Source organism: Zonotrichia albicollis, chromosome 4 (genome assembly GCF_047830755.1).
Source record: "Zonotrichia albicollis isolate bZonAlb1 chromosome 4, bZonAlb1.hap1, whole genome shotgun sequence".
NCBI classification, from domain to species: Eukaryota; Metazoa; Chordata; class Aves; order Passeriformes; family Passerellidae; genus Zonotrichia; species Zonotrichia albicollis.
The window spans coordinates 41,793,405-41,813,000 of NC_133822.1; the positions used below are offsets into that span (position 1 = coordinate 41,793,405).

At 36.3% G+C, this 19,596-nt stretch overlaps 1 protein-coding gene across 1 annotated transcript in view; it reads left to right on the forward strand.

Moving 5' to 3' along the window:
- Positions 1 to 19,596, forward strand: part of POC1B (POC1 centriolar protein B) — a 56,967-nt gene that overhangs the window by 16,382 nt on the left and 20,989 nt on the right. The window contains 1 exon segment of the mRNA XM_074539643.1: positions 7,035 to 7,121. Coding sequence (XP_074395744.1) covers positions 7,035 to 7,121 — 87 coding nt within the window.

Genomic DNA, 19,596 nt, shown 5'->3' on the forward strand with positions numbered 1-19,596 from the left:
CACAAACTGTCCCTCTTTCCAAGACCTTTAGGTGTTGTGAGAAGGTCTTGATATCTACCTAAAAGACTTTCTAGGCTAGCAGTGTGTTTTACAGCACTATGATAACTGATTTCCTGATATTTCATTGAACAGTAGTTACTGTCAAACTATCTACTGGCGTCCACTGAAAGTGTTGGAAATTAGGGAATAAAAGTGCAATGTCAAATGTTCTGTTTCAGTATTAGGAAAAATCTTGTGTTTGTCAAATAGTCTGAAAATTATGCCCAATAGGTAAACAGTGCTATGTCTTCAATGAGATCATTGTTTACACTTTATTTGTCGCAGTGCCTGATAGAGCTGGCTGTCTTCTGCATGGTGATTACCTATATTTTCTTCTCTTTTTTGATAGTCTCCAGGTTCCTCTGGTGTTGAAAAACTTAATTGAGATAAATCTAGAACAGCAATCAGAACTTTCTGGTTGCTGTAATATGCTATCAGAGTACTATAGAAATTCACCATTGCCTGGTTGCCTACATAGAAAATGTAGATACTGCTGCCATGGATTTTGTTTCCTGCTCCGAGTTTTAAAACAGACATTTGGGAATACTGAGCTTTTTTTTTTTGGGTGGATGGCTGTGTTTGCAGTATGAATACATGCAAATGAGTGGTATAAAGATTGAGAACATTTGCTGGAGGAAGAGAACTCTGACAAAATAAGATTTCTTCTGTGCCTGGTTTTATTGCCAAATTGGATGTGTAACTTTCTAATGCTTAGCATTTTGGTCAGAACAGGATGACTGCATCCTGTTCTGACCAAAAGCTTCATTAATGAACAAACTTCATAAACAAACTTCCGTGCTGGACTTTCATATTTGTTGTAAGGTAAATGAATTAAGTTCATTCAGTTTACTGGTACCAGCCTTCAGTATAGCTGCTCAGTGCCAGAACAAACTCAATCTAAGCACTTGCCAGCAGATTCAAGCCAGTCTTGCTGGAGCAACGTTTTGCTACAAGACCATTCAAATTGCACTCAGTTATAACATGTACTAAACAAACATGGCTTATAGCGGCGGGGGTCCATTGTCTTCTTTTCAGGTCACCATTTCCAGACCTCTCTGCTGTTTACATTCCTGGTAAAGATGTGAATATACTCTAAATGAATTTTTCAATTTTTTTTTTCTTGTCCTGGGTAATTAAGAAGCTCTGGAAAAGCATTAATGAGTTCAGGCTAAAGTTAAACGAAGGCTAGGAGGCCTCATTATCAATACTGAAAAGGCTCATCAAGGAAATTCAGTAGCTGAATGTCAAGAAATTATTTATTAGTTAGCTTTGACAGAGTTAACTTAGCTTTATATGCATTTATTAATGGCTGCAGCATTTGTAGCAGCTGATAGGCTCCTGGGTTGCTCCATAGTAGTGAAAGAGCTCTATGGCTTTGTCATAGCAAAGTTTTTGACTCTGTGTTATATTTTCTGGCCTGATTTCAGGATTTTAATGAGAGTCACTCTATTTAGTTTTCTATTAACATTATATTGTCACTAGAATATCTTTCTCTCAGGTAGATATCAAGTGTGTTATATTCTTTGAGACAAAACAGTGTCTGGCAGTTTCAACAAAACTCATTATTGTTATACAATATATTTTCACATTTTAAATTAAATAATAAAGTGATAGTGATTAGAATCGCTTTTGCAGCTAATTTTTAGAATTAATGTAATGGTGTAATAATTGAGATGGTGTTAAGGTGAAATTATCACATTTTCTCACTCCATTTGTCTTTTCTTGTTTTTATGGCTCCTCCTATCTGTCTCAACAAAAATTGTGGTCAGGAAGAATAGACCTCACCAACTGGACAAAGCCATGATTTATAGACAAAAGTGGTATCAGGTTACTACCAGCAGTAACATGCTTTCATTAGCATGCACTAATTCTTAGGTAGCACGGTGCTTGAAATTTTTAGTGCTCCATCTTCTTAACTATTTCCTCTTCTAACTGAGAAAAAGCAAAATTTCTAGTCCCACTGCACTGTAATCTGGAAAAAAAAAGAAAAAGAAAAAAAAGTACAAAGAAGAAAAGGACAACAAAGTATTTTTGTCCTTCTTCAGTTAAAATATTTTTTTTACATGCCAACCTCTTTCTAAGCCAGAGGCAATACAGAGAATTCTAGCATTAGGCTGTTGCACTGCAATCTTACCCTCATCTTTCAATGGCTCATCATGTTTCTAATATATAAGGAAAAGGAGGAATGGAATCACAGGCATGGCAGAGGGAGCTTGTGGAGACGATCTGTTCTTCCTACCAGTGGGACATCAGTTCAGCTGTGTCTGATTAGGGGGTCTTGAAGAGGTTTGGAGATTCCCCTATATCTCTGTGTGATCTATTCCACTAGAGCATAGCAGTTGTAATGATAATTTTTTTCCTATTATCTCATCTACACCTCAGATCATATGCAGAACTGCTTTCTTTCTTCCTTTCTTCATTATTTTCTTCCTTTCTCGTCATATTTCTATGTGAACAGAGTAAGATAATTCATCTAAACTAAACAGAAGTAACAAGTAAGAGACCTGGTAACATGAACAAGAGTTACAGGCAGACAGAGGAGGCAGTTTGGAGATGGGATTTTTCAAAGTATCAATGACTGCTTAAGGTTTGCTACAAGCCACTACAATGTCATCTAAATGCTTGAGATGTGGTGTAATACATTGCCTTGAGTTATGCTCAGCTGGTTTAGTCACCTCTACAACAGGACTGAAGAGGGATTGCCTTAGGATGAAATTAAAGGTATTAGAACACAAAAAGTTAAACAGATATGCAGGCAGAACTCAAGAGGATAGTAATTTGCCCCCTATTTTTAAAAATTCCTAATTTTTTCTACTGCTTTTGGTTAGCGATTGCTTCTCTATCCCTGCTTGTCTCAGTGTGACAAAGTCCCTGTAATTCCAGAGCTATATTCTGGGGGAATAGTATACACAAAAACGGAGCTGGCTTAGATTCAGCTGGGATCAGAGGTACAGTTGCAATGTATTCACACATCACCTGTTGGAAATGCTGTTTTGAATAAAGCAGCTGGCACAAGGGCATTAGGAATTGCAGGTATAATCTGGTGTTTTGCCTTCAGGATAGTAACAAAAAGATGAAGCTTGAGTATATTTTGTCTTTTCTGATTACTTTTTCTTATTCGGTCTTCAAGGCTAAACATTGAACCAGTAAAATTTCAGATACCTTCCCTTTTTTATTTTCTCTCTACCTACCTATTTCTGAGATATAATTAACTTTTACAAAAAAATCATTAGTTGTGTCTTCTCAGCCCAGCAGTAGCCTGAATTTTAAAGCAGTGTTGAATTTCATGTTCTTGAGTTGTAAAACTTTATAATTGTTTCCCAACTGCACTTATCAATGTGATTCTTGAATATTCAAGTAAGTAGAGTTGTAATGCTTATGATAATTTCCGTTTTTCAGACAACTTGGAATTTTAAATAAATTATTTATTCTTTAAAGGCGCCTATTTTTTTCTGTTGGTCACAGAGATAATCTTAGGTGATTACCAGCTCAAATAAAGGTGTCTAGCAGTATGTCTAAATTTAGCTGAGATAAATCCCAGTTGTTGTCTCTGTTTAACACAAGGACCTTGTGGAGTTTTTTGAAAATAGTAGTTTAATCAGTTATGCAATTTTAGTGAAGTATACTAAAAACTACATTCCACTTGGTGAGAATTGTATTTCTGAATTTGCCATGATTGTATGTAATTGACCTTTCATGTGCTAAAGACTTCTTTAAATTAATTTCTTTCAAAACAGCTTTGACGTTTGATCACATTAAGGTGCATAGAGTTTATCTCTTGTGCACAAAGAGCTTTTATTTTTTTAATTTAATCTTAAAATTTGCAGCGTATTTTCAGTTGTAAATATTTTCTCAGATGAAGGAAATTCAAATGTACACTAGATGGCAGTAGAAAAAAGATTATATGGCTTGCTTGAGGGCCCCAGTCAAGAACCAAGAACAGTGTTTAGTCAAATTGAAACCTAATTTTCTCTTAATGTGTTTGGAGAGACTATTTCACTAATCACTTTCCTAAGAAATACTTTGTGACTAATTTAAAACTTCCTCTTTGAATTTTTCTAATTCATGAGAGATTCTGTAGAAACCTTCCCTTCCAATATATTTTATTGTATTATGGATCAAAATTGGTAACTGCATTATCATGTTAGAAGATGATATTGAAAATATGTATGTATCAGTTTACCAGGTAATTAAAGCAAGGCTTTGAAAAGAGTGTTTTTGAAAACCTGTAATATGTGACAGTACTCCCTACCTTGCATTTTAGTGCTCTGGTTTTTCTGTCTTGTTTCTTAAAGTTATGTCTTTAAAAAAAGACTTACCTTGAAGATTTCCCTTGGTAAAGTTATTTTACAGCTAACCACATCACCTTGTCAGGAAATATCAAGTAATTTGAAACTTTCACTTTTAGCTTCATTCCATTGCCTCATTCAGTTTTAGTGCAATATTAAACACTAATATTTGTATGAAGGACTTAGATACAGCCTTTATATTTTTGTGCATTTTTAAACACCTTTTAGATGCTATTTCTGACTAGTTGCTTAATAATTTTATATTAATTGTTTTAGTATGGCTTATGTCAGTTCTTCCCCCTCTAGTCAGTGTTTACAGTGGTCTTCATCCTCCCCTTATCACTGGTAAAACAATAAGCAGAGGCATAATCAGAGGAACTTTGATTCTTGCTTCAGGATGTGACGCTTCCACAAAAAGAGCATTTTTTAAAACTTAATAATACCATGTATTTATTTACCAACCAGTATCAAGAATTTAACTCATTCTGCAATATCTCCATGTATGCAACAAAGAGATACTATCTCAAAGAACATGTTTCAAGAGCTATTAGTGCTGATACTGTAGTAGTTTCTCCACATTAGAGTACTGATAGGTAGTAGGCATCTACTGTCCCCCCTCTGCAGCATCCTGCAGATGCATTGTCCTCTCTTCAGTGCCCAAATGATGCATGTCAGAAAATGACTTTTGTCTTACCTGTCCCTAGTATGATTGGCACTTGGATATTGCCAATATAAGTAATTATATTTATTGTAGGGCTGACAATGTCAGAAGCAACTGACCCTGATTATCCTGGGCATTGAACAAATGGAAACTCTGTGGACAGTTGGCTGTGTAATCTCAATAGCTATGATATTTACAGAGGCAAAACAGTAAAATTTGCACTTCCTCTCCTGCTCACCTTAACACTGAAAAAGTGGTAAGCAATACTGGATGCAGAGGAGGTTTTGATTAATCATGTTTCTGTAGAGAAGATTCTAAAGGAGAAGCCCAGTTAAAATGGTAGAATTTTCAGCTAAATAGAGGTTTTTACATAGAATATGTTACCTGGCTTTGGTTCTCCTCTTTCCCTTTCTTTCCTCCAATTCTGTTTTGCAAAATTGAAAGAAAACAAGGCTCGATCCTAATATCTACAAATGAGAGAGAATTTTAAGTGTTCAGCTGTGATGACCATGTAGCTGCATGGGTTTTCTTGATTGTCCCTGAGTCCCTGCTCATTCTTGACTGATGCACCTGTAATCAGAAGACAGAAAAAAAGATCACAGATGAAGAATGGCTTATTGAAACTGAATAAAAGAAAGAACTAAGCACTGCTACTCAGAGAAGTGAACAAGCTTAAAAACAGTGTTAAGATCTCACCTTAAGAAGGGTCTGTCATCTCTGATTTGTAAGTGCTGCAAAGTGTAAGAATCATTTTCACTTTGAATAATCAAGTAATATCTGTTTTTAAATGTTTCTTTGCCTTCTAGCTTGCTAGTAAACTTTGTCCACCTTCTTCAACTTGTATTTACTGAGGGAGATCTTACTTCTGTTAATTTTAACCTAAATTTCTGCATTTAAGTTATGTAAATCTAAATAAAGTGAATGAAAAGTCTTCAGGCAGTAGAAGGTGTTGCTGCCCTCCTTCCCTGACTATTAATTCCAGATATGAGATTGAATTCTAGATACTTAACAAACATGTGTCTGACCTAAAGGTCTTTATACCAATGTATGGACATCAGGGATTTTTCCTTTTGGAAATAGCACTGAAGCAGTTACTGAGAGAGCAGCTCTGACTGAGCCAGAGTTTTGGCAGTCTTCAGGTGAAATAGTAGGATCTTTCTCTTGAGAAGTCAAAGTAAAATGACCATTGTAGCTAAGAAACTTTCAGTGACCAAACTTAATCCTGTCACTAGGCAAGTGTGAGCTTTGGGGGTTCTGGGATTTTTTTTCTGCTTTCAATAAGGTGGTTGGGATAAATACTGTGTCTGGATTACTGCTGATATTACATCAGGCTTCTTGGTGATTTGAAAGTCATCTAGTCTTTCTGTAAACTTTGCCAGTTCATAAAATATTAAGAATAGTACTTCCATGCATCATTCTGAGAAGCTGTGATACACCTAGGTAATATAGTGGTAGGGATAATATGCACACAGATTTTTTATAGGGATGTTATTGTGATTTCTTAGGTGAAACCATAAGATAAAAGCAGCTTTCTCAAATTTCATATTCTCTCGTACTTTCCTAATGCTTCACTTTCAGGAGAAGACATTAGCAAAATATTGCTAAAGTTATAGATTAACTCCTGTGGCCAAAAATAAGCAAGTAGTAACTGATATTAAGAGCAAAATTGCAGATACTGTAATGACGTTTCTGTCATCTATCATTCTTTCTGATCAATCAGCCTCTGAATTTGTCCCAGTAAAAAGCACTTTTTCCTGTGGTTTCAGGAGCAAGATCTTTTGTCTTTGATCTGTTACCTTATCACAGATTTCAGTGTTACCTACTACCTGTTTTCCACAGAAGTGCTTTCGAAGTTATTTTGGCAATCAGAGTTGGTACAGAAGTAAGCGTATCAACAGTCTGTTAGTAATGGATGACTTAAGGAACTTGAATAGGGATTGGGAACTAATTGATCTAGGCTGCTAAGTGTGCTTTCACTTTTTATTTCAGTCTTATTTCCTTTTCTCTGTTGGTGCTGAAATAATGATATAATTTATTTTCAACAGGTTGACCCTACCTTTGATGTGCCTGATATGCAAACACCCGACCCAGTTATCTTCGATATTAGAACATCTTCATATATGAGTACTCCTGTAAGTTACTTTAAAAAAAAAAAAAAAGAAGAGGGTAAGGTATAGCTAACATGTTCTGGAAATGTGCTTTTACTGTCCATATGAATGAAATTAATTTTTCAGCAATTGTCGAGTGCTCAGAGCTCAATATCCTAAATTCTCAATTTAAACTTTGTCACAGTTCCCAAGTCTAACCAGAAGATGGTGTAATAGCAAAGCTTTCATTTTATACCTACAGTTTTACCAGTATACTAAGCACAAATTCTATTTATAAGCCCATGCTAAGTACGTCTAAATATTCCTGTTAAAATTCGTGGCTTATTCTCCAACACTTTTTGTTATCTTCAAATAATGATAGCACTAAAGAATCATTGTCTCACCAATACAATTCTAAAACTGATGTTTTATTATTTCTCCTTTTAAGGCATTTAATAGTTCCCTAGAAGGAAAGAAAAAGGTAATACATTTTAAGACAGAATGATGGGATTAGAGTCTTCTAGTGTTAGCTTTACATATGACATTGGTATGGCGTGTGGGAGGAGAGGAAGGCAATGTTTTAGCGGCAGTTTCGTGGGAGGAGAAATATGCTCTCCTGGTATGAAATCTAAAAGACATGCTGTTCTAGAATTAGGTTAAAATGAGAATTTTTCTTTTAGCTCTGAATCTGTTCCTGTGCATACAAAATTGTGTCTTGAGCAATTTTAATTACCATAAAAAGTTTGTGTGGTTGAAGGGTTAATACTTATGAAAAGGCAGCAGGTGTGGTTTCTGCTGTTCTATTTTGTCCTGAATGCTTTATGAAAGCTATGTTGTGAAGGTACTATGTAAAATTCTTTAAGATCATTTTTGAAGATCATGATGCACAGGTTGATGAGAAACCTTTACTTCAAAACAAATAATCATATAAGAACTTATATTTGAGAGGTGATATGTATTTTAAGGTTTATCAGTTGTCATGTTTTCATAATGGAAATATAGTTCTTTGTAGACTTACAGGCATCTGTTTAGTAGGCTTCACAGACAGTGCATTGTGGTGGATATAATTTATTGACTACCTATCACTTTTAAGTACCGTGTGTTCATTACTTACTCTGCTCATCACAGAGTTCAAATGTGTGGTTGCACTGTAATTCTTTATTCCATACCTAAAAATCACTTAGTCTCCCTTAATTCTTTTCCTGTGAAAGCACCTTATAAAACTTTATGCCCAGAACTCAAAGGAGTACATTGACCCAAGAAGTACAGCATTTTTCTGACTGCTGTCTTTCTGGCTTTACAATCTTCAATATAAAAATGCTGGTTCAGAATTTATGATTTTTGGCTGTGTCAGTAATCACAATTTTTTTTTCTCCCAGCATCTCAATCTACCAATTATCATTGGTTCTCGCCACTGTTGTATTTCAGCATTCCCCATCTGCCTCTTTTTCCATCTAGAAACATTTCTATAACCTTGTTACTCAGATTGTAGCATTAAGGGCAACTGTCCTTTTCAACACAGGTTAACCCTAACCCTGCCACTGTTCACACAAATTCAGGAATCACTTGCGTGTTTTCTTTGCCGCTAATACCCTTCCTCTGCCACAGTCAATAACATTCTTCAACTTTGCTAACCAATCTGGTCCTCCCTGCTTTCTAATGTCAGCTTATCCTTTAGTATCATCTTCCTGTCCATTGTCTGTCTGCCACATTACCAGCTTCTGTCATTTGTGGAATTATCATCTGTTTCTTAATCAGGCCAGCCACCTAGACTCTTTGTGTCTTGTTTCTAGAGGGTTCTGGATCTCAGTGACTTGGACCTTTTATCTGAAACTTTCTCAGTTTCCCTAATGAATGGAGACTGTCTAATAGAGGCTTGATGTGTTCTTAAGAAACAAGGAGAAAAGAGCAGACACTGCCTTTATTTCTATCACACCTTCACTGACAGATTTCTTTTCATACAGTTTGTCCTGAATTGAATGATACTACTTTTGTGTATTATTTGTATTTTTTTCCTTAGTCCTTTTTCAAGTTGAGATCGCCATCCTCTAGTCCTGGTCTAATTCATCATCCTATCTCATACATATCCCTGATTCCAGCCCCAGTGGGTTGCTCTTTTTCTACTGCTTGTCAAAGACATTATAACTGTGCAATTTTTTCCCCTGCAAATATTTCGAGACCCATTTTAAATCTGTTTATGGCTTTTTGGTGCTGCTTCTACTGAAAGAATGCTGTTTAAATAACAAAAATCTTTGATCAGATTGCAGGGTTAATTTATGCATGTCCTATCTATACCTACTTATTCTTTTAAAGGCTCTACCTTAAGGAGTTCTTCTGCCCTTCTGGCATGTGCAGAGAGAAAAATGCAGTCTGCATTTAGGTATCTTTATGCATTCTTGTTCAATGCATTTATCACTCATGTAACACAGCAGGATCTTAAGGGTTATTTACAAAACATATTGGCAAGTTCCTAGACCACTGGAAGTAGTTAATTAACATATTTTCTTCAATTTTTCTGCTGAAGGAGAGAGATGCTTGAGATAGCGATCCACAAAAATGCGAGTCTTTAAATACAGCCTTTGTCTGGGATGAGTAACAACACTGAAACTTCTGCAGGATTTCTGGTGAGTTTCTTAAAGCTCCGTGAAACCCTTTCAGGAACCTTGTAATGTTTTGTTGAATAACTACCAAAATTCCTGACAGTAAGTGGTCAAAAACTTCTGTAGGTCTCAGTCTAGTCCAGGAGAAAGGACAGTAGAAGAAAGTGCTCTTCTTATTGAGAATCTTTTCTTCAACTTGAATTGTCCATTCTTCTACTCCCTTATGGGAAATGCATTATTACTGCCCCTAAGATGATTTGTGACAAAGCAAAAGGATTTTTCCTTTTCCTTCCTTCTTTGAAGATTTGTTAATGAAAGTGATAGAGTATCACTTGAGAGGGATGTCTGGAGTAATTTCATCTAACCTTCCCCTTAAAGCAAGGCCAGCTTGGATCAAGGTTTTATAAACATTGTCCATTTCATTTGTTCATAATGTGTAAGGATAGGGATTCCACCACCTTTCTGGGCAGCTTGCTCTAATGTTTGGTTGATGAAATTTTTTTTTAATAATATGTTACTAGAATATCCTATGTTCCAACATATTTATTGCCTTGAATTCACCGTGGTCCTCTAATACGTGTGTGTCTGTCTTCTTTCTATCTACCCGTTAGATATCTGAGATGCAGCAAGATCTCCCTGTACCTTTTCTTCCAGAGAGCAAACCTGGTTCTCTGCCTTTCCTCGATATCATGTTCCAGCCCCTTGGTTATCTTGTTCACTCTCAACTTGATTTGCTTCAGGATGTCAGTGTATCTGGGACCAAGAAGCCCAAAAGAGGACACACTATTCTAGAGAATTAGGATGCAACAAAGTATCACCATCATCTATTCTTGACAACAGTCTGCCTAGAGAAGATTTCAAAAACAAATATTTAAAAATATAACACTCTTGATTCTTTATTGTGAATTTAAAATAAATACTTAGATATTTTCTTAGCAGTTCATTTATTTTGAGCTGTAGCTGTCTAAGAAAATACTATATTATCTCTTCCTCCTACTTCTCCTCTTTTCAAGGAATTTTAATTTCTTGCTTCATCAAAAGCAACAATCCATCACAGCTTCCACACTTAAAATGCCTGCTTTTGTGCTTTTTTGCTTTTTAATTTAGTTCTATTTTCTTGCTTCAGAGGTTAAGCTAAGATAGGCAAATATGAATGTTCTTACAGGGTTTTTACTAAAAACACTTACATTATTAAACTGCCTGAATTGTAAACACCTTATCTTTTCAGCTTCTTTTCTAGCTTAGTATTAAAGCCAGTTGTTTTGAACATGGTGAATGAAAAAATCTTTTTTCTTCTGAAGTTTGTACTGATGCAACTTTTTTTGTAAACTCAGTGAAGGGAGTATGATCCTTGTGTCAGTGGAAAAATTTCAGTGAAATCTTCAGTATGGAGTTCCTTTCTTTTGGACTACAGTTACAAAGCCAAAGAATTCCTGTGTATTATTATGGTTAGGAAATAGCTTTGGATTTGATGATTCATTTATTCAGTTCTCATGTGTATTATTGAAAGCACTGTAAAAATTAGCTGTGAATGCCTAACAAACTGGTACTTCTGTAATGTCCTGACTTTTTCAATGATAAGAGTCCTCATATGTTGCAGTTACCAGAAATTAGGTGTGTTCTAGCCTTTTGAACTCTGAAAATATTCACTAAATTGGGGTCAAATATGGGGGCTGGGGGTGGTGCTTCTTTCTCCTTTCTATTTCATTGAAGACTCTGAAAGCATTAATGCCTCTCTCCCACTCACCCAGTGTCAAGCAACTTAACATTGCCTTTGTTTTCTGAACTATTGAAAAGGAAAAATTGGAAGTTTTTTGTTTCTCTTTGGGACTACTTCTTTCTGTTTCATCCTTCAATTTTAGTTTTAGTCATGAGAGAGGTTGAATCTTTTCAATTCTGGAAGGCACTACTCTGGTAACCTCCAGTCCCTGAAAAGCTGTTGGAAACAAGGGAAAGTTGATGGTGTCTCTGTAGTTTTTACTGACAGAAGCAGGAAATCACTGTAGAGGCTCTCTAATGTTTCATCCCCTGACCTTGCTCATGTAAACAGGATTTGGAGGAAGCAAAGCAATGTACTGTAATCTGGAAGTCAGAATGTCTGCACTAGCTGGGAGATGTTTGCTGTTCTTTCTCTTCCAGTGCCATTTAACACTAAAGACAAGACATTCTTATTGTTCATTTACAGTACAACTCCTGCAAAGTTAAGACAGGGTTAATTACTGAATAAGGAAAGATAAGGATTGTTTCTGTTTGGAGCAAAAAGAACATACTAAGTTTTAAAATAGAAAGTTTATCTGTACTGCATTTGTAGTATGTGTCTTGAGGCAAAAAGTAGAAGTATCTGTGCTCTCAATTTGTTCTGTACATATCGCTTTTGCAGTTTGTGTTTCAGGGTTTAGGTATTTTTGATACACTCTGCCTTTGTTTTGAATTTAAAAAAAGCCCCAAAAAACCAACCAAGCTCCACAATCAAAAAACACCCCATGTATTTGGAAAGGCAGCAATTATGAATGAAAAATTTGCATGTATTTTTCTATTTCTGCATACATTAAGGCTTAGTCAGCTCTTCTTCCTCGTAAAAATTTGCTTTGAAAAGTTCTTGCTGTAATGTCTCTTCCTTGTTCCTTAACATAACTCTAGTATCCAGTAGGAGAGGGTGGCAATAGAAATTGTATGTTAAAAACTAATTTTTAAAACACTTCATATTTTCCTTACCATGCAACTTCAGATGTACTGATTTGCATCCTTTCCTAGTTTCAGCCTTACAAGGAAATAAACACCAACTGTCTTCAGTGAGGTTCAGGGGAGGGTAAAAGGAAGAAAGGAAGTAATGGCAATTTTATACATAGATCATCTCCTCTGGGGCCTAAGTCCAATTCAGAAGGGAACAGCTGGTAGAACAAAACTTATATGTCACTTCATTGTGTAGAGTAGTTACCTTTGCTGTTTTTTATAGATCATTTGAAAGCACAATAGCTTTCTGTAATTCAATGATATCAACTTTCCTAAATGTCCTCAGACAAAACCTCTGATCATTACATGGTATGCATACATTTTTCTCTACCAAAGAAAAGTTCCAGCAGTATTCCCTTTGAAAGAAAGACTCGAATCACTGCCCCACTTATGTTCCTTGTCCAAAACTCAGTTTCCAATTAGACTGAGCTCTGCACTGGGGAGTGGTCCCATGGGTAAAAGGGCTTTGATAAGAATTGACAGTTCCCAGCCTCTTCCATCACCTTGCCTTCTTTGTTCCCAGACAGGGAAATAAGAAAGGCTACTCCCTGAATAGCTATGAACTTTTTTTTCATTTACTGCCATTCTTCTGATTACCAGTAAATGCTTATTTGAATTGAACTCCCTGAACTCCCAAAGACAAACAGAATTAAAGTAGAAAATAGTGTGAAGAGATACTGTGTCTCCAAAGTCTTGAGGTAAAGCCATCTGCACCTTTTTTGTAGATACGCATACCAAAAAACTCTCAAACAGGCTCTGAATGGCTCATGCTAAATCTTACACAAACACAGAATAAATACTGTAACGGGAGGAAGTCTGAAGTGCTCAGTGCAGCAGAATAAAAATAAGAATTGTGCTTTTGTGTCTTTGCAAATGAATCTCCCTCTCTGTCCAATCTTGCTTTTAGACAGGCAATTTTTTGTGTCATCTTGGCTTTATAGTACGCTTTAGACAGACCTTTCTACTCCTTGCATGCTAGGCAGGTAGAATATGTGGGGCTGGTGCAAGAGGGTAGGCTGTCTTGTCCCCAAAACTCTGCAGTTAAACATGTTCAGCTGGTCTCAGAGAAGGAATGTCTCCCATTCCCCCCAAAGGCTACTCCTGATCCATCTGGAGTAAGCATGAAACAGTACAGACAGCTTTTTCTGTTGCCTGCTAAGAGCCTTCTAAAGAAGGTATGGTGTATATGAACAAAATGACTCATCACAAGTGCAGAAAAGATGAAGTGTTTTGCATATTGAACAGGGAATTTCTAAACTTGCATTTTGAGCTGCTGTAGATGTCTAGGCACGTTTAGAAAGATTTGTGTACATAATCTTAAAATTAGTATGCTTTGCTGCCACTAACATAAAATAGAACTTAAGGATCAAATGCTTGAATGTGAACCCAATACATGCAATAAAAGAGGAATATGATCCGAATGCTCCTTGCATTTTGTGGTGATGCTATTCTAACACAGAATGTAACTGCTGGATTACAAGGAGAGAACAGGAAGTATGTTGTGCCTTTACATAATTAAGTAATAATACATGTCCTGATGTTCCTTAATGGTCTTGATTATATTCTCTGAGACAACTGGAGCTGGAGAGAAAGTCAGGTTTTATCGGAGACTGAGTTCTGAATTTGGGCACTAGAGAGTGCAAGAATATAATACTTATGCTATTTTTAGCCTGCTTTCCTGAGGGAATGTACTTTATGAGATTGTGCTGTTTATTTGTCTGTCACTGTTCTGTCTCCCTAATAATTTTATAATCAAATTGTTTTTTTTAATGAAATTTAGAAATAAGCAGTTAGAATAAGGAAACATGTAAGCTCTATCACTTAAGAAAAAGTCAGTGTATGTGATACTGGAATAGACATGGAGTAGCTACTGGTGACCCACCCTGTAAGAGTGTCTCAATGCATATGGAGGGAGCTTGAGTTCCTATAGAACAGGAAGCCTAGGAGAAGGATCTAACAGGAAAAAATATGCATGCACACATACACACATTTGTAAGAACACAGGCCTTTTAAAACTGGCAAAATTTTACTTTGTGTAGGGCCTTACTTAGGGCAGCTGTGTTTCAGGAATGTTTTTCAAATTGATCCATGTGTGTGTATTGTTCCTTTAGCACATTAGCACATATCTGGGAACTGGAGGGATGGAAGTTCCAGGTATTATTTCTCTCTCAGTTTCCTGAGATACTGTACATGTACTCTCTGACCTTGTCTGCTCAAGCAGTGTTTTCCTCTGCTTTGACTGGAAATCTAAGCTGTATTCACAGTTCTCACAGCTGATTCTGCGGCATGCAGAAAATGCCCGACAGCTATCAGCCCACACATCCAATAACAACTGGTTCCTTCCTCTTCCTGGGGAAGAGTAACATCCTCTGAGAAGAAGTGTCCCCTGAGGAATGCAGGAACAGCAGCAAGCCTTTCACACAGGAAATTACTACTATAGCACTTGTAGAAAAGTGTTTCTGTCACTTGGATTGTCAGTCTGTAATGAGCTTCCTGCTGACCTAGATGATGATTTACTACTGATCTAAATGCCATTTGTGAGTCATTTAGCTAATGGAAGTTAATGAAGTTATCATTCACTGGTTCTGTTACCCTATAAGCACCTAGTTTAACTTTTTTAATGCAGTAGTACAAATAAAGTTTTCAACTTCTTAGTGTTCACAGGACTTTAATAATTCTGAGATTGCACATTTTGTGAGACAAAAAAGCAAGGGAATGCAAAGTTTACCTAATGATGTGTGTCTCTTAGAGGAGGCTGCAAGATTTTCTTTTTAAGTTGTGTAGTAAAGCTGAGCTACAGATCAAGCATGTCAGAAAACAAGATTGTAAAGCTAAATACTGCCCTTGAATTATTCTTTGTTCTGAAATACAACTGAAGTCTAAGTTTAGCACAGCATGCTTGCAACTTTAGTATAGAAACTTGACTGAAATTAATATATATTATATTATGACTGAACTTGACTGAAATTTTTATATAATATAAATTTATATATATACTTGAATGAAATGTATATATATATAAATCCCATATGTTATTCAAAGTTGTTAAAGCAAGTTTGTTATAAAAGCAAACACTTTAATACTGCTTCAAAATTTTATTTTTTTCCTAAACGACAGTGTTTAAACAAGTGCTAGCAAATTCTATTTATCACTTAGATTAGGATGATGTCTAAACCCAGAGGATGCTTTCTGACTAAAAGCTTGTTTGAGTGTTTTCCAAATCTGTTAGTTGTTCCAATACAGTACATCTCTCCTTGAAGCCATGCTGCATTACTGTCGAGTTTGCAGTAAGAGATGTAGTTACTTGCTTAATGTGAGATAATGGAGACACTGAGTCACATCCAAAGATTACATAGGTTACTTAAAACAAGACTGAAAAAACAAGACTTTTCAAATAAAATTCAGCAACTAAGGAAGAAAGATTTTCTTCAGCAGATACGTGTTTGATGTAGAAAAACATCTTGGCTTGTATCTTCCACCAAAACAGTGTGGGGGTTAGAAATTAGGTAGAACAATGCTAAAGGATGATTTCACAGTCATTTCAACTTAATGGCTGTTTTTATCTGGTTAATTTCACCCACGTCAATTCCCCGATCTGTTCAGCTGTCCAAACACTAATAGGAGCACAAAGGAAGTAATGAGAAAAAATGATTTAGAGATGAAGGAGTAAATCAGAGCTGGCTGTAACCTAACAGTATTGACTGATGTCTGTGGAGCCATGTATCCAGTGTGATTGTGCTGTAATACAAACAGGTGTGTTACATGTATGCAACAGCTGAATATCTTTCTTAAGTTGTAATGGAAAAAAAATAGGAGGAAAGGAGGTGGTAGTAATGGTTTCCTTTTGTTCAGGAAGTACATATGTTGGATTCATTTTTTTTTTCAGCCTGAAAGGATTCAGATTTTTTCTGTCTGCATGGCTGTAATATAAACAGCAGGTAACTGAGACTGAATGAAGACAGCTCCATCCTTTTTGCTTGAATTTGAAGCATTGTAAAGTAAAAGCTCTGAGAGTACATGAAATCAGAGGAAAGCAAGTGAGAAACAGTCTATGGTTAGTGATTCTGGAAGAAGAACACTGGATTCTGTTGGTTTTGCAATAAAAAATATTTGCGGAAAAAAATGAGTAGCTGTGTGGGTGACACCATCAGCATTACTGCTCTGAAGAGTTGGTTGGTTGGGTTTGGGCTCATTCTTTTTTCCTCTGTATCCCCTGGCATATGATAGTCTGGTTGTAGCAGTTTGGGTTGTTTGAAGGAGGGAGGTGGGGAGGGGAGAGATGCTGTCCTCTGGCATGTTCTTCCTGCATAGATATTTCCTGAACACTAAAGTGTGAGTTCCACTCTGCATGTTAGATCCTGAAGTGAAGGCATTGCAATGCAACTCTGAGTTAAATACTGCAGTATTTTTATTGTAAAGGAAGACTCCTTACTTGTAACAGGGATTTAAAAGAATTGCTTTATCCTTAAGCTGTTCTTAGATTAACCAGTATCAGATGTTTCTCACTGAAAAAGTTACTCTTCCAAGATGTTTCTTCCTTCCTTATGTCTCTTGGGAAAGGGATTCAATGTGCATGCTTCCAATTTTTGCTAGTGTAGTGAAATAGTACAATACTAGTTGCTTAGCAGTTTCAGTTGCACGTAAGATACAGTAATTCTTCACTCAGTAACCTTATCATAAAGGTTTATCATTTTGTCCAGTTATGTGTCATTGCAGATATTTTCAACACCTCTGCTTTCTGTAGTTTATTGCTTTCTGTAGTGTATTCTTCTCTGATGCCTTGCATGTGTACATAAAGTTGTATTTTGATGGTTGAAGGAAGTCAGAATGCCAAGTCACCCTGACTGTTTTAGTAGCTTACAGGATGCCTTTTTGTCACCTGTAAGCTTGATTTTCCAGATAGCTGGTTATGTTTTGTGTGGGATTAAAACAAGAGCAGATTTCAATGGAGTCACTAAAACCAGCATAATTCTGCAGTGTTTCTGATTTAACAGTTTTTGAAGAAACACTAGCAAGATAATTGAGTTTATGATGCGTTACAGCCTAAAATGCATTAATAAAATTGTAGAATGCATATTATGGATATAAAAGAAAGGATGATTCTGTCAGTAATAGTTTGACTAAATATTTCATTAGATAGGTCTTCAGTGTGAAAAACCATTTCTTTTCTGTCCCCTCAAACTGTACTGATGCTAAGCCTTAAATATTTGCTCTATATGCCCTAGGTCAACTTTTTAGTTGATTTTTGGCTTTTTCCTGACAGTTCTCATGCTGACTGTGACCTGTGACCATGCAATTCTCCTGTTTATCCTTTGTGATTACTGATGGAATTTCAGCTTCCCCACACCCCTGCTATTTTCTCCATAATATTGCAGGATATATTAAAAATCCGTATCATTATCTGACTTGTGAAGTTATTCCCAAACCAATAGTCTTTTTTGCTGTGGTTGGAGTAGAAAGTATTTTGCCAGAAATACAATTACAACATTTATTATCTTCTGAAATGGAAGATAAAAAGATGCCATTAAACACATAAAAAATAGGCATAATGCTTTAACATCTCTAGCTAATAAGAATGCTGTTGCTGGGGCTTCTTTTGTTTCTGATACTTTTAAAGTGCAAATAATACTTGAGTTACAGAAATTATTTTTCAAGAGTGAAACAGGCCACTCCAAAGTTAACATTTCTGGGATATTTGTATGTAATTTTCAAATTTCTCAGTTTCTGTTGTTCCCTAATTTGATTCTATCACAGTAAATTGTAAAACTCAATGGACTTAAATGCAAAGTTGTTCTGGTGCTACCAAAGCATTTTTTTACAATCCCTCCTCTGAACAAAGCAGGACTGAGTATTATTTTTACCTTAACAAATGGGACAGCTTATCCAAACCTTCTGAATATTTACTAATGCTGAGCACTGAAATAGCTCAGGATGGACTTTTGCTACTTTCTCCAGGTATTTTGTGAAATCTAATAAAAGCATGTAAATTTGACTTTTCAATCAAAATTTTGAAGCTTCATTTTATCCTCATTGGGAGTATTTTTGTGGCACTCTTGTTAAAATGTTTGAAGTTCTTTTGAAACCTTCAGCATCCACTATAGGTGTAGCATTTCATGAACAAAAACCTTGTTAAAATGCTGAAGAACCATGTTTCTTCTATTTCATAGTAAAATATATTTTTATGGCTATAGTCGGAGGATTTCAGTTCTAAGCTATGAAATATTGGACTTCTTTTTTTCTTTTGCAGAAAGTAGTATATGTCTCTTTGGCAAAGTGTTCAAGCAGTTGTGCTAGCCCTGTTGGATTTAACTTTGGACTCTGCTATGTTGGATTGCTAACTTAATTTCAAATGCTTTTAACTCTTTGTTGTTTTCCTGTAAGTAATTTGTATTAGAGGAGATTTGACACTTGCTTCTATGGAGTAAACAAACTCCGTGTATTGTCAATAGCCACCTGGTCAAGTGGTATAACCACCTCTGGTTACTGCTGCTCTGAAAGGAAATCAAAGCTGCCAGATCTCAGCTAGGAAGAGATTTCTCTCTGAAATTATCATGTGGACATCCTGCCCCCATAGCATCCCCTAACAGGAGGCAATTTAGGTTCGTCTGTGCAACAAAGTTTTGTTGCTACACAAGTTATGATGATACGAGGTAGCAAAATAAGAAAATTTGTACCAGAGTACAGACACTTATCCTGACAAAAACCATTGATACAGATGCAGCTCTGCTGGCAGAAAGGAGTTTCTTTTAGCTTTGCATATAACTTTGAAGGAAGTTGTGTGTAGATATGCATATAAGTATATATTTATGTAGGGGCTGGCAAGCAGCACCTGAGTGCTCCTGCACCGGGGCCCTGCTACAGTGCCAGGGCATGGAGGGAGGCTCTGCAGCGCAGGCAGCTCTGCCCTGTGCCAGCCTCCTGCTCTTGAGGGGCACCAGAGCCCTGGCTGGAGCCCAGGGACTGCAGCTCTTCTCAGCTTTCTGCAGGGCTGAGGAGAACATTATTCACAGCCTTCAGTTCTTGTTCTGGCAGAGCCTGTCTGTTCTGGATTTTTTGTCTATATAGTAATTTTTTGTTCATTGTTATTGAGAAGTGGGGTTTAAGACTGAAGTGGAACTTTAGTTCTTCTCCTTTACATACAGTGTAAGTTGTTCAAGATTGGTTTTGCCCCAACAAGTTAAGTATGA